This window comes from Callorhinchus milii, unplaced genomic scaffold (assembly GCF_018977255.1).
Source record: "Callorhinchus milii isolate IMCB2004 unplaced genomic scaffold, IMCB_Cmil_1.0 Scaffold27, whole genome shotgun sequence".
Lineage (NCBI taxonomy): Eukaryota > Metazoa > Chordata > Chondrichthyes > Chimaeriformes > Callorhinchidae > Callorhinchus > Callorhinchus milii.
This window is the reverse complement of record NW_024704768.1, coordinates 283747-299354: the sequence shown is the minus strand read 5'-3', so window position 1 is coordinate 299354 and position 15608 is coordinate 283747. Positions and strand designations below refer to the sequence as shown.

The 15608-nt window shown below is 43.2% G+C and overlaps 1 protein-coding gene across 1 annotated transcript; it reads left to right on the top strand.

Moving 5' to 3' along the window:
• LOC103191415 (25-hydroxyvitamin D-1 alpha hydroxylase, mitochondrial) lies at positions 1-8992 on the top strand. Its single transcript, XM_007912401.2, has 9 exons — positions 1-135; positions 898-1088; positions 2650-2846; positions 3513-3713; positions 4376-4539; positions 4941-5107; positions 5660-5741; positions 6410-6607; positions 8743-8992. Exons 1-9 carry the CDS (start codon positions 40-42, stop codon positions 8854-8856), a joined length of 1410 nt encoding a protein of 469 aa, XP_007910592.2. The 5' UTR covers positions 1-39; the 3' UTR covers positions 8857-8992.
• Positions 8993-15608: the final 6616 nt, after the last annotated feature.

The window sequence follows — 15608 nt, the reverse complement described above, 5'->3', positions numbered from 1 at the left end:
GTGCAGTTCCTGGTGACCCACAAACAGAGGAGCAGTGCCATGAAGACCCTCTGTGAGATGCCCGGACCCGGCGCCGCGCGCTCCGCCTGGGACCTGCTCTGCCACGAGGGACTGGCGCGGCTCCACGAGCTTCAGGTGCGACTGACGGAGCCCTTTCCTGAAGCGCTTTCAAACCTTCTCCCGACGTGAAAGGCACTACATAACTGTCAATGTGTATTGTGTCTTTACTGAGGAAAGTACCGCAGTCCTGAGGGACGAGCAGTGGATCTGCTGCTGTATCTGTAAATACTATAATTGCTTCAGCAACAAACACCATCACAAAAAGTTTCCCCTTTTTCAGCACTTTAAGGAAATCACTGCAGTTTTTTCTCTAATTTATTGAATCAAAGCTTTCAAGATGTGGTATTACCATAAGGATTCTGTTTTATTGGTGTCTGTTGTATAAGTTAAAATTTGTAAATTAAAATGTGGATGTTTGTTTTGATACGTTTTACCCACAAAATACACAGTCAGTTTACGGTATATTATGTGTTACGCTTTGAGACGTCTCAACAACTTGATAACGCTCTAAATCCTCATCGTCCTCCCGACGTGAAACGCACTCTTTATAGATGAAATCTTGTTGCTGTTGTTGTAAATCAAATGCAAGGATTATTATTATATTATATATCTGGTCCCATGAAATTAAGAGAGGAAGAGGCACGATCTTTCTTACATTCAGTCTTAATTCGAGAGTTGGTCTTTTTAAAAAAGAGTATCTTCAAATTGAGACCAAATTTAAGTATTTTTCACAATATTGGCATTTTTACCACAAAATGGCCTTACCAGCTAAGACTAAGTGGAATGTCAGACCTCAGAAGAGCTAAGTTAAGCTGTAACCATAAACTGTTTTACTAGCTGGAGGGAAAGAGGAAATACGGCCCGGTGTGGAAGGCCAGCTTCGGACCCATCCTCACCGTGCACATCGCAGATGCTGCTCTGATAGAACAAGTGCTGCGACAGGAGGGCAAACATCCCGTCCGATCCGACTTATCATCGTGGAAAGATTACCGGCAGCAAAGAGGACATGCCTGTGGACTCCTCACAGCGTGAGTAAGACACCCCCCAAAAAACAACACAACAACAACAAAATTACATTTATAGAGCGCCTTTCACATCGGGAGAACGTCCCAAGGCGCTGGAAAGAGCAATAGATCACAGCTGACTTCTGGTCCAGGCTGCTGGGAATGTAAACTCTCCCTGCAATCCTTTGCCATGTCATGAAATATCACTCCCAACCGTCGACTGGGCAACACTCCCCAGTCAAACGTGTGAAATGTCAGCCTCATGCTCGAGGGGTGGGAGACTTTGGGCCATAAGCCCTGATGTGGCAGAGCAGAGGCTGAGCGCCTGACCCCTCATCCTGATAGCCTTGTCACATCTGTACACCCATTGCTGCCTGTTTGCCACGCCAGAGGCCTTGCTATATCTTTGAAGACATTATTGATTTCATTGCCTTGGTGCTTTGCCAGGCATCTTGGTTTCACTGTGAAAACATCAGCCAGGAGTTCCACGTCTCGTATTGCACAGCTTCAGATTGAAGCTGCAGCACCAGGCTCCGTGACCCCCTCACCCCCACCCTCGCTCGGCTCCACTGGCTCTCCATCCCCTAGAGGGTAAAGTTCAAAATCCTCGTCCTCACCTTCAAAGCCCTCCACGTCTTGCTCCTTCCTATGTCTGTGATCTGCTGACGCCATATTGACCTGCCGTTCCTTCCACTCAGTATGCTCTGGCCTGCTCCACGTCCCCCTGACCATCGGCTTTCAGCCTCTCTGCCCCTGCCCTCTGGAATTCCATCCCACAATCCCTTCGCTTTGGTCCCTCTCTCGCCTCCTTGAAGGCACATCTCAACATCCTCCTCTTTGACCACACCTTTGGTCACCCTCCTACCCCTTCCCTCCCTGCCCTGCCCCTCCATTCCTCCTGATTCAATCCCCAGCTCGGGTCCAAATTTCTGACTGTCCAGTGCCTAGGACGTCCTCCCGACATGAAAGGTGCTGTATAGGTATTTGNTTTTTTTGTGTGGTTGAGTGAGTGAGTTTGTCAGTTCATCAGCCTTTAATCAGAGGATTGCGAAGCAGTGACAAATCGCTTCTGATTCAGCTCCATATTAAAGGATACCCATGACTTAAGCATTATGACATTAGCCTCAATAGAAAGTCAAGCACCAATTTACTTCTGAAAATAATTAATCTGCTAGATTAGTTAGAAAGGAAATAACTTTTTTTAAAAAAAGATACTTGAACCAGATTTTAAACCTGCAATTGCAGGAGCTTAAAAAGAATTTCTTCAAAACTTTAGTCCTCAGGTGTTTGACTGCTTGTTTTTTAACAGTACCATAGGCCCCAGTCACCCCCCATGGACCCTGGTAGGTGCCGCACCCAATTGGCCATTATTATTTATACATTTGTGTAGCGCCTTTCACGTTGGCAGGACGTCCCAAGGCGCTCAACAAGAGTCAAAGGCTGGCTCTTGATTTTTAATGTATTTTTAATTTTGTTGTTTGCAGTCTTGATTCCCTCTCGAAATTAATGGCCCCTGGTCATGGTAAGAGTTGACAATGCTTACGCTAGGAAATGGCTGTTGGGTTTCAGCTTCGCTTTCTTCCAGGGAAGGCGAGGAGTGGCAGAGCATCCGCAGCATGCTGGCCCAGCACATGCTGAAGCCAAAGGAAGTGACAGCCTACAGCGATGTCCTGAATCAAGTTGTCACGGACTTGATCGCGAGGCTCCGGAACCAACGGAGCAAAAGTAACAATAAGGTGGTTAAGGATGTTGCGGGAGAGTTCTACAAATTCGGGTTAGAGGGTGAGTACTGGGACATAGAAAGAGTGGAAAACAAGCTGTGATTTCCTGGAGACATTCACTGTAAAACAACTTACCCCTGACTGAAAGTGAGTTGTGTGCTACGGTTAATGTTGCATGCACATCACTCTCCCACTGCACCAAGATTGCAGCAAAGCAGCAGAGAGTGGCAGAGTTTTGGATGTGCCACTAAAGATAAGAAAGATCCCAATTTTATCTACAGATGTCTTTCAGCAGCAAAAAAGAGACTTCCATTCAGTCATTCCAGGCTGGATTCACACCCAGTTCACTGAGTCAAGGCACAGAATGGAAACCACACAATTCATATTAATATGTATTACTAAGTATTTGTCTACATCAGGGCTTTGGGTCAAAGGCTTCAAAACACATCAGCACCTCCAGATCTTATCACTGATCCAGTCGTGCTGGTCAACCACTAACAATGCCCTTGATTTATTGTAGAGATGTCTGGCTTCACTAGACATGTCTCCATGCAGTTTATTTTGAGATATGATGATCATTTTATCAACCTCAAAGGGTAAAGGGAAGAGTGGTTCCCTCGTCCAGCGTGACACTTGCAATACAAGAGATGATTTACTGACCCGATCAGCCACAAATTAACATTCTGTGATTTGTGAGGCATTAAGTAATTGATCTTCACACTCTCAGGTATCTCTTCAGTGCTCTTCGAGACACGGATTGGCTGCCTCGAAGCTGATGTCCCCAAAGACACAGAAGACTTTATTCAGGCCATTAATACCATGTTTCAAATGACACTCTTGACCATGGCGATGCCCAAGTTCTTGCACAAGATTTTCCCGGCACCCTGGCAGAAATTCACTGCATCCTGGGATTGTATGTTTGCTTTTGGTAAGTCAGTTGTTTTGTTCATTGTTAGTGAGGGGATTAGCACTGAGCAGTGTTTTGGAATTAGACCTTTTATTTGTATATCTTTATAAATATGAAAAATTGTGTGTAGTAAGCGAGAGATCTGGGTTCGATTCCCGGCAGGACGAAACCTTGGGCTAGTTTCCTTACTCTGCACGCTTGATAATAATCCTTCAAGAAAAAAGTGATAAAAATTGGTCACTTCAATTCACGACTGTTTGTGGGACGCTGCTGTGCGCAATTGGCTGCCGTGTTTCCCCACAAATATACAGTCAATTCACATTGCAGTATATTCTCTCAAGCGCTTCGAGACGTCTAGAAAACACAAAAAGCGCTATATCAATTGCAAGCATTATTATTATATAATAGTATTAAGAATAATACAATATATTATCACCGGGTCACAAAAGGCCTCTTTGGGCCAAAAGATCTTCCTGGCCAAAAAAACCTCTTGTTATCTTGTGTCGCTCACCATGGGAGGAATTGTGAGTGTAGCCACCCACCATTCATTCAATGGTTCAGTGCATTGTGACAATGATGTGCTTACCAGCCTGTGATAGCCTTGGGTGTTGTTGTGCATCAGGAAAGTGAGGCTGCCTTCGAGCCTATTCCTAAAGTGACATGTTTTATGATAACTTTCTCAGCTAAAGGACACATAGACAGAAGGATGGCTGAGATTAAGGAGAAGTTATCGAGAAGGAAAGCTATCGAGGGGAAATACCTGACCTATTTCCTGTCGTGTCAGAACCTCAGCATGCGGACCATTTATGGCAACGTCACAGAGCTACTATTGGCCGGCGTTGATACCGTAAGTCCGTTATTTTTCCATCTATTCCCAAAGACTGGACGCCGGCCCGAACCTCCCCCACCCCCCCCCCCCCCGCCCCTCCCCACAGACACACACACACACATAGACACACACAAATTGATGTACGAGAACTATAAAGAATCCACACTGTTGGTACGTTTTGGGGAGAAGTGAATGAATAAGAGTCTTTGAACCCGTTTGCTCTTCTCCTGCTCTGAATATATTGGCTCTTTGTGACGTGTGGTTGCATGGGTGCCAGCTGGCCGGCAATAACTTATTCATGTGGAGGAGCTCCACGTGGGCTCCTGATGCTGCACTGATTACAGTGTGGTGTGAGTGTGTGGAGCAACATCCCTCATGGTATGTGTCCTTTATGCTGACCTCCTGTATATTTGCTGTAGATTTCCAGTACAATGTCATGGACTTTGTATGAGTTGTCCAGACACCCAGATATCCAGGCAACTCTGCACAGAGAAATAAAGGACATTCTGGGAGACAAGCTGATGCCCTCGTACGCCGATGTGGCCAGAATGACCCTCATGAAGGCAGTTGTGAAAGAAGTACTGAGGTAAGATTGGAAAGTGAGCCGTGCTAATAGGGGGAATATGTGTCTCTATTTAGTACATGCAACCCACACACACACACATAACGCGCACATATGCATGCACGCACGCACACATGCACATACACACGCAGACTCAGGAGTCTGGCAAGGGAGAGATTACAGCCACTAATCAACATATTTAGTTCAGTTGCTAGGAATGGTCACATTTCATTAAAACGGGATTGTCTTTTTGTGAAAGGATTTGGCCCAAATGTGAATTTAAGTGATGTTACGCAAGTTATTGGATTTGCATGTTATTGTCACTGTGGAGCCTCTCTTACTCTGATTACTAGTAATAGCAGAATTTGAGCGTTTCACTTTTTGTGAATTACACAGCTTTATGCCAGACAATGCAATGCCATCACCAGGCTCAACTTCATATTCCCCAACTAATCTGATACAGCCGGTTATGGTCTAACTAATAAGTTGTCATACAATAGTAACAGGAGGGCTGCTCGCAAACAACAGGGAATTCACTGTAATGCACATGTAATGTGAAATGTCTCCCCTTTCCAGGCTTTACCCTGTTATCCCAGGTAACGCCCGTGTTATTCCAGACAGAGATATCCAAGTTGGAGAATACATCATTCCCCAAAAAGTAAGGACCGCAGGACTCATAAAATCTGCTTTTGGAAGAGTTTGAATTTGTTTGCCGCATTCTTTTAAGATATTTGCCAATTCTTTCCCAGTCTCCAGTGCAGTGTCGGTTCACAACAGGGTAAACCTTTGGGCCATCGTTCCCGTGTCTGAGCCCAGTTTGGTCTCACTAACAAGTGACAAGTGACCCAACTAGCTCTTTACGGAGTAACCACAGCTTGGTTTATTCTACGGTTGCAGTTGCTTATCATAGAATATTACAGCACAGAAGGAGGCTATTTGGCCCATCGTGTCTGTGCCCGCTCTTTGGAAGACCTACCCAATCAGTCCCACTAACACTGCAATTTTTTCCTTTTCAAACCTATCTATAACAACAACTTGCAACTACAACTTGCACTTATATAGCGCCCTCCACACAGGGCAGCGTCTCAGAAACACTTCAATCTAATTTCCTTATAAGTGACTAACCTGCAGTAGTTGAGCATAGCTGAGTTTCTTGGTGATATCACTCAGTCTGGACAAGTTATTCCGCTTCCCAATGAGCGGAAGCCTTTGATGATGTGTGCTTGTGTTGGGAGATTTCCATTCTGGACGTTTAGGGTTGAAGCAGCAACATGTTAACGAGGGGGAATTTTACCAACAGAGTTGTTCTCCTCTCCCCCCACACAGACTCTGATCACTCTGTGTCACTACGCAACCTCCCGAGACGAGAATGTCTTCCCTGACCCAAACAGCTTCCAGCCAGCGCGCTGGCTCAACAAGCACCAGTCCATTCACCCCTACGCCTCCATTCCATTTGGCTTCGGCAAGAGGAGCTGCATTGGAAAGCGGATTGCGGAGCTGGAAGTTTACCTTGCTGTGGCCAGAGTAAGTTGAGCTCTGGGAGAAATGCAGCAGCCAATTGCACACAGCAGCGTCCCACAAACAGTGGTAGAATGAAGACACCAAATTATTATTATTTTTTGTGAAGGACATAGACAGAATGGTAAAATGGGTAGACACATTGCAGATGAATTTTGATGTGGAGAAATGCGAGATAATGCAGGTTATGGGGAAAGGGCTGGGGAGTGGGATTGATATTACATCGCTCTATTCAAAGAGCCGGCACAGACTCGATGGCCTTGTTTTGTGCTGTACGATTCTATAATTCTATGTATTATTACCCCCGGTAAACGGGCTCCTGCTCTCTGGACGTGGAAATGCAAAACAATGATGACCTATGATGAGCAAAGAGATTAGATTGTATGAGAAAAGATTAGTGGGTAACATTAAAGGGAACCCTAAGGTATTTTATAAGCATATAAAGAATAAAAGCTTAGTCAAAGGCAGGGTGGGTCCAATTAAAGACCAAGAGGGAAATCTTCTTGTGGAGGCAGAGGGCACGGCTGACGTACTGAATGAGGACTTTGCGTCTTTCTTCACAAAAGAAGAGGATGCAGCCAATGCCACAGTATCGGAGGAGAGGGGAGAGCAATTGGATAAGATAAGAATAAACAGAGAGAAGGTACTAAAAAGGTGCTCAAGGCAGAGATCCGGATGGGCATGCATCCTAGGTTAATGAGCGAAGTAAGGGAGGCTGGGCGAAACCTCGGGCAAGTTTCCTTACTCCACACAGAGCCTAATAATAATCCCTCCAAAAAAAACAATAATATAAATTGGTCATTTTCAATCCACGACTGTTTGTGGGACATTGCTGTGTGCAATTGGCTGCCGCGTTCGCCCACAAATAAACAGTCAATTCACTTTTCAGTATATTCTGTGAAGCGCTTTGGGACGACTAGAAGACATGAAAAGCGCTATATCAAATGCAAGGATTATTATTATTATAAATAGCAGGGTGGTGCCAGAGGACTGGAGGGCTGCAAATGTTACTCCCCTGTACAAAAAGGGGCAGAAGGATAAACCTGGGAACTACAGACCAAACATCAATAATGGGGAAACGTCTAGAGACTATTATCCAGGACAAAATAAATTTTCACTTAGAAAGATATGGGCTAATAAAGGACAGCCAACATGGAATTGTTAAAAGTAAATTGTGTCTAACAAACCTGATAGAATTTTTTGATGAAGTAACAGAGAGGGTGGATGAAGGTAGTTTGCAGTTTAGAATCATCATAGAATCATAGAATTATACAGCACAGAAAGAAGCCATTCAGCCCATCGTGTCTGTGTCAGCACAGACACGATGGGCCGAATGGCTTCTTTCTGTGCTGTATAATTTTACGATTCTATGAAATCCTGTGTTGAGTGCAGCACAGGGGATTGGGGCTGTGGATTGGGGCAAAACCCTTATATTTGCTGAGATAAATTTTCAAAAATTTTCAAAACATGGTGCCACGTTGAATTTGTTTTATGATCCTGAGCAACAACAAAAACAACAATTTACATTAATATAACGTTGACCGTGCCTTCAGCTCCCGTCTCGACTCTCTACTCCCTCCTCGCTCGCTCCCTCCCTCCCTTCCCTCCCCTCACCCTGACCATTTCCCCCCAATGCTCGGGTCCTGACCCAACTGTACAGCACTTTGGGACGTCCTCCCGACGTGAAAGGCGCTCTATAAATAGAATCTTGTTGTTGTATAACTTGTAATCACAATGGTGGAAATATTGAATAGGGTGTGAATCTCTCTTGGCCCTTTTCTCCTTCTGTGGTTTCTTGGCCTCTCCTGAAGGTTGGCTAGAGTTACACATTGGCTACATATGTTAGCTATATAGCAAAAGCCATGTGCATGAATGGGAATATCACAGGAGATGGCGGGGGATTATAGAGTGGGGAGAGCAACACAATGGGGGCTGAGGCATTGTAGAGACTAAGGCTGAGGCTAAGTCTGTGCTGCTCATTGATTAAACTCACTGAGGCATCGGAGAAGCCAGTCTTTCTGTTTTTCATTGGATTGACTTCTACTGTGTGTGTTACATTCAGATTTCCAGCTTTGCGCAAGGTTTTGCTGGCTTGGGGCCCTCTGACGGCATGGATTTCATACTCTCATCTTTTCTCTCAGATTCTAACCCATTTTGAGGTGAGGCCAGAGTTCAAGGACACGGTGGTGAAGCCAATGACAAGAACACTTCTGGTGCCAGCGACGGACATTAACCTGCAGTTTATTGACCGATGATCGTGCACCCCAAGTTTTCGCAGCCTTCTGATGGCAAGAAAGCTCTTGGACCTGCTCTATTTCTGCAGAAACCCTTTGGTTACAACTACCTCCCCCACTCCCCCCGGCTCAGAGTCAGGCTCCACCACTGTTAAATGCTCTGAGACGCTGCCCTGCGTGGAGGGCGCTATATAAGTGAAAGTTGCTGTTGTTGTTGGTTCAGTAACCTGACCTGAGATCAGAGGCTGGAGATGATCCAGTATCTATCTTCAAAAATGTAATGTTTAAGATGAATGTATAAAAAATGGGGATTCATTCATTCATTCAATGGGAAATAGACGGTTAATTGTAGAAGAATCTCTCTTCATCGAAGTCTAGCTGGAAATCTGACCAAATGTTTGTCAGTTCAGCACTTAGATCCTCAAGGTCCCATAGGAACTTTTAGAGATGGATAAAAGAATTACCGCTTCTAAACAGCGACATCCTGAGATGAGCTGACTTAGCAGACGAACCTGGCAAATCCAGACATCTCTGTAGTAAATCAGATATTGGTTTCCTGACACTGACTGACTCATCAATGAGACTTTCAGATAGGGACGTGTCTTGAACTCTGCAGCCAAAGCCTCAATGTGCAGTGCAGTTGTCATTGAGCGGAGAGTTGCTGGTGGTGTAGTGTTATACAGATCCTGTGAATGCACAGTTCTCTTTCTCCAAGTTGAGATCCCAGTGTTTAATTACCTTTGGAATCTGACTTTTTTTTCATCGCTGCCTTTCCATTCGGCTGTTAATGTGAATTCTGGGGCCAGGAATTCTGAACATCAAACCATCAAATCCAGGATTCACACTCACACTAAAAAGTGTTTTTTTATATAGCGGATTATGTAACTATTTTTTTTATACCTGATTATTTATTAGTTTTCAATATAAATAAAATGATTTATAATTTAGATTTTTTTTTAGTGTGAGTCACTTTCCCATTGTTAAAGTCTACGACACAGTATGTTTCTCTTCCCCCACCCCCCCACCCCCCACACACTCACACACACATCCAATTCCTGTCCATTCCAAGGACTTAGTGTCAGAGTAGAGTCTATTATACACAGACTCTACATAGACATAGAAACAGGAGTAGGCTATTTGCCGCTTGAGTCTGTTCCGCCATTTTATATGATCGTTGTTGATCTATGCCTCAAGTCCAGTTACCCGCCCTTGCCCCATATCCCTTAATACTCTGACCTAACAAATATTTATCTACCTCCATCTTGAAAATGTGAATGGATCCACATCCACAGCTTTTTGAGGGAGAGAGTTCCAAATTTCCACCACCCTTTGGGTGAAAAACTACCTAACTGCCGTGGCGGTGGCCGGGCTTTCAGCCTCTCAGCCCCGAGGCTCTGGAACTCTATCCCCCAGTGCCCTTCCCTTTCCTGCTTCAAGGCCGGTCTCAAGACCTTTCTCTTCAACCGTGCCTTCACCTCCCCTCTCGACTCTCCCCCCTCCTCGCTCCCTCCCCTCCCCTGACCAATTCCCCCCTGTTCGGGTCCGGACCCAACTGTCCAGCACCTTGGGACGTCCTCCCGACGTGAAAGGCGCTCTATAAATGCAATCATGTTGTTGTTGTCATTGTTCTGATTTATTTTATGTAACATTTACTTTGTCTGTTCCAGTATTTCAGTAATGCTCAAAGCCAGCGGGCAAGGATAGAGAGAACATCCACTGAAATAATATTTCAAATTTCTGTGACCATACTGTTTGTTAATCATGATATTATTGATAATGAAGTGCTGTAATTACAGATGCTAATAGTAGTTGAAAGGATTGATGTGGCGGCTGAGGTAAAAGGGAATCGTGAAGATTATGACGGTGATATTGGGCTGTGTTGTCAGCTTGACCCACTCGAGGTGGGGACTGGACATTTTGCAAACCCAGAATTCTGGTTTGTCTTAAGTTGACCAAAAAGGATATCGCAAAGACTCATGGACTTGTTTTGCTCAAATAGAACTGATTCTATGAACTCTCAAGGACATTGGTAACATATTGCCAAGAATAAAAGGAGTATACCGACCTTGAAGGATACGTTTTTAACCCTACAGTGAATGGTAAAAACAAGCTGTTGAAGGTCTCGCTGCTGACTTGGTGACGTGACAAAAAAGATCTAAGTTTGGGAACGAAGAAGACAAGTCTAACCGATCTTAAGAAGAGATATTCTACAATCAACATTGATCGAACCACGTTAACAAGTCGATTCCTAATCACAGCCACTGTACCAATCTGATTAATTAATTGCATTGAACTTTATTACTCATATCTCATCCTTTTATGATTGCCGAAGCCATAATGTTATTTACAATGATTGTGTCTTCATGTTGTTTTTTTATTTGCTTTATTTTTCTTGGTGTATTTGTGAGACCTCATTATTATCATTATTTTGGTCTCAAGGTGGTGACTATTAGAATGTATATATGTCTTACAAGTAACACAAACTGCAGCGGTCGGCAGAAGGTTACCAGAGGTTAACTCCAAGATGGCCAAATGCCAGACAAACTGGTTTAAACCAGAAGGAGTTGTATGCCCCGATTGGCCTCCTCTTTCTGTACTTTTAGATAAGAAAGTGTTCTGATTGAGCACTAGAATAGTGAGAAACAGCCCAAATAAGGCAGACAAAGAAATTAAAAGATATATAAGCTTGGGCAAAGGGCGTGGTCTTTAGAGATCTCTCTAGGGCAGACTGCAGAAGGACTGGTAGTATTGCTCTGTTATTTTATATTGCATTAATTCTGTATAACCAACATTATTTGTATGCTTAATAAACTGTTAAAATCCGCCATTTTGGTTTGCCAAGATTGAACTTATTTCCTGGGTGCAGACTCGGTTGCAAACGAATCCGGTACTCTAACACAAGGCAATAGAAAGTTTATGCAAACACTCCTCATAATTCAACCCTTTAAGCCCTGGTATCATTCTGGTGACCCTGCGCTGCTCCCCCTCCAGAGCCAATATATTCTTCCTGAGGTGTGGGGCCCAAAACTGAACGCAGACTCCAGATGGGGTCTGACCAAGACTCTGTATCGTTGAAGCATCATTTCCTCTCCTTTATATTCCAGCCCCATTGAGATAAAGGCCAACATCCCATTAGCCTTTTTGATGACTTTTTGTGACTGTGAATTAGTTTTTAGTGATTTGTGGACGTGGACACCCAAATCCCTTTGCTCCTCCACAGTTCCTAATTCCTCACCATTTAGAAAATATTCTGTTTTGTTATTTTCAGATCTATAATGGATGACCTCACACTTCCCCACCTTGAATTCCATCTGCCACAGTTTTGCCCACTCATTTAATCTATCTACGTCCCTTTGTATCAGTCCCATCTACACAATTTTCTGTGCCTCCTAACTTTGTGTCATCTGCCAATTTTAATATAAAACTCTCTATTCCTTCATCCAAGTCGTTTATATATATATATATGGTGAAAAGTAGACCCCCGTGGGACACCACTTGTCACATCCCACCAATCAGAGAAACTTACTTTTCTCCCTCCTCTCTGTTTCCTGCCTCCCAACCAATTATCTGCCACTTTACAAAGTTAACTCTGATTTCATGCAATTTTATTTTTGCTAATAACCTCTTTTGTGGAACCTTATCAAATGCCTCTGGAAGTCCATGTAAACGACATCCACAGACACTCTCTTATCCACCATGTTAGTGATCTCCTCAAAAAATTCAATTAGATTTATCATGACCTTCACAAATCCTCACTGATTCTTTGATTAGCTCATATTTGTCCAAGTGCTCAGTTACTCTGTCCCTGATGAGAGATTCCAGTAATGTCCCCACAGCTGAGGTTAAGCTGACAGGTCTGTAGTTACCTGGTTTCTCTCTCCCTCACTTCTTAAATGCAATTCTCCAATCCGAGGGCACAATTCCTGAATATAGAGCTTTGGAAAATTATGACTAACACATCTGCAATTCCCTCCCCAATTTCTTGTAATCCCCTGGAGTGGAATCCACCAGGATCTGGAGATTTGTCAATCTTTAGTCCCTTTATTTTCTCCATTACCATTTTTTTATTTATATTAAATCGATTTAGTTCTTTTTGGTTTATTTTAGGTTCCCTTGTACCGCTGGAATCTTGTCCTCTTCCTCAACTGTGAAAACGGAAGCAAAGTATTCACTCAACAAGCCTCCATTTCCTTGTTGTCCATTATAGTCTCACCTGCATCGGTCTTTAACGGGCCCACATTCCCCTTCACCATTCTCTTTCTCTTAATATATTTATAAAACCTTTACTGTTGCCCTTGATATCCATTGCCAGCTTTTTTCATATTCCCTTTTTGCATCTCTTACTACTTTCTTTGTGTCTCTGTGTTGCTTTTCATAAGACTCCCAGGCCACTGGATTTCTACTTTTCTTGCATTAGTGTCAGCTTTTTCTTTCAGTTTGTTGCTGTCTCTCACATCATTTGTCGACCGTGTTTGTTGAACTCCACAAGTGGAGCTTTTGTGTTTAGGGGATGGCCTGGTTTTGTTTTGTACCAAATTCTTCTTTGGATACTTCAGACTGTGTGTCTGTGGGTTTACCCATTAACAGTTAATTGATTTTCATCCCTTTGAAGTTTGCCTTGCTTAAATTTACCATCTTGGTTTGCGACTCTCCATCTCAAACTTTATATCAAATTCAATCATATTATGGTCACTATTTGCAAGATGTTCCCTTATCATCAGATTATTAACTAATTCTGGTTTGTTACTCATCACCAAATCTAGAATGACTTATATCCTTGTCGGTTCTAAGACATATTGTTCCAGAAAACTGTCCTGAATACATTCTAGCCACTCACTGCCTTTACTACTGGAGCTATTCTGCTTCTCTCAGTCTATATGAAAATTAAAATCTCCCATTACAACCACATTGCTTTTGCTACATTGTTCTCTGATATCTGTTTATATATCCCCCCACTACATCAGTACATCAGTACTATTACTATTTACAGTCTATTCTGTGAAGCGCTTTGAGATGTCGAGAAGACATGAAAAGCATTATATCAAATGCAAGAATTATTATTATTATTATTATTATTATGGGAGCAGTGCAAACTATGGTGTACAGAGGGAATCGCAAATTCCTGGTATTATGTGATTAACTCCTAATGAAACATTTACACATGGTTTACACAACTTGCACAAGAGGCTAGTGTTAGTGCTTTGATGTGAAGTGAAGTGAGCTCTCACCCCTGTACTGTACACATTGCACGTACTGATATGATAACGGATTCAGAAGTACAGTGATCCACAATATTGAGTCAGGGCAGAGGTGCACAGCTTGTGTTTGTCTGCGGATGGACCAGAATCCAGCATTAGTCAGACGATGCAGCATGAAATTGCTGTGCTGGTGTTTGTGTGAATATCGGTGTGTTGACTCGCTTTGCTGGTCACTGCTGTTTGTTTTAGATTGGTCAGTTCTGTGTGACAGGTACACAGTCCAACCTGGCGCTGTCTCCAGCACTGACACTGCAAGGTCTGAGCCACGCTGGAGTTGTGCTGAGTCAAAGCTCTCAGAGAATATACACCTTTCTCCCACATCAAACATCCCTGCGTGTATAGTCTGGACCTCCGGGGGGAAAGCACTATTGCATGGACATGTGTGCCAAGGTTACTGTGTCCATCAGCTTAAAAAAACAGTGAATCATTTATTAAGAAGTAATAAATGTCACAATGTAATAGTTTTGTTGTGTTAGACTTACGCTCACAGTGATATTCCGCCATTCTGTTTGTTAGCTTCTCCCACTAGAACTCTCTAACCCCATCCCCTGCTCTCTCTCACCCCATCGTATCTGTGCTGGGGCTCGCTTCCCCGCTGGAGCTCTCTACTCTAATCTCTTGCCGCTTGCTTCTTTTTATATATCTTCATTCTTCAAGTGAATATTTACATCCTTTTAAATGACGTAATTGACCAGGTTTCAACACTCACTTGTGGTGAGTTTCTAAAATCAACATTAAAAATATCAACATGATTATTGATTCTGAAAACAAACATAACAAATAGTTACAGATTATAGCATTTCTTGTAGGAAGAATAATACATAGAGACAGACATTCCCTATTGTCACCAACGTCAACAGTTACCGTTGTATAACAGTTACTTGGCCCCTAATTCTGGGCGAGTTCCTTTTCCGCATGTCAGCATTGCTGTATCTCTGCACATTTATTTCCCCTTAAAGCAGCTACAGTTTATGGTAGGGTAACATCAGTAAATGTAGCCCAGAGCAGAGCCCAGACACAAGTCCATCTCACTCCTGTTCACAAGTCAGGAGCAGTGAGTAATTGCCATTGCTCGCACTCAAACAGCCTTAGCCCTTTGACTCTACCATCACAAACTAGAGACACTGTGAAATCTCCAGCATTGGTCTCTTGTACCAGATACCAGGCGGTGTTTTTGTTACCTTGAGTTTTGTAGAACACATTTTTGTGCTGAGTTTTCCCATAATAATACTCAATCCACGACTGTTTGTGGGACACTGTTTTGCGCAATTGGTTGCTACGTTTCGCCCATGAAATACAATCACTTTACTTTACAGTGTATCCTGTGAAGTTCTTTGAGACATCTCAATGATGTGAAAAGGTGCTATATCAAATGCAAGGATTATTTTTTTTATTATTATGTACCGTCACCAAAAAAAAATCTAGCACTATGCTATGAAATGTGCAGTGATTCCCTTTTTACCAAGAGCAAAGCCAGGAATGAGTTTGTGACCACACACGTATCTTACATGTAAT

What these genes read in the sequence shown, in the direction of transcription:
- LOC103191415 (XM_007912401.2), top strand. Translation starts at nt 40, where the DNA reads ATGAAGACCCTCTGTGAGATGCCCGGACCCGGCGCCGCGCGCTCCGCC. An exon ending in CGCGGCTCCACGAGCTTCAG is followed by an intron (nt 136 to 897) that starts GTGCGACTGACG and finishes CTGTTTTACTAG; the next exon opens with CTGGAGGGAAAGAGGAAATA. An exon ending in AATACATCATTCCCCAAAAA is followed by an intron (nt 5,742 to 6,409) that starts GTAAGGACCGCA and finishes CCCCCCACACAG; the next exon opens with ACTCTGATCACTCTGTGTCA.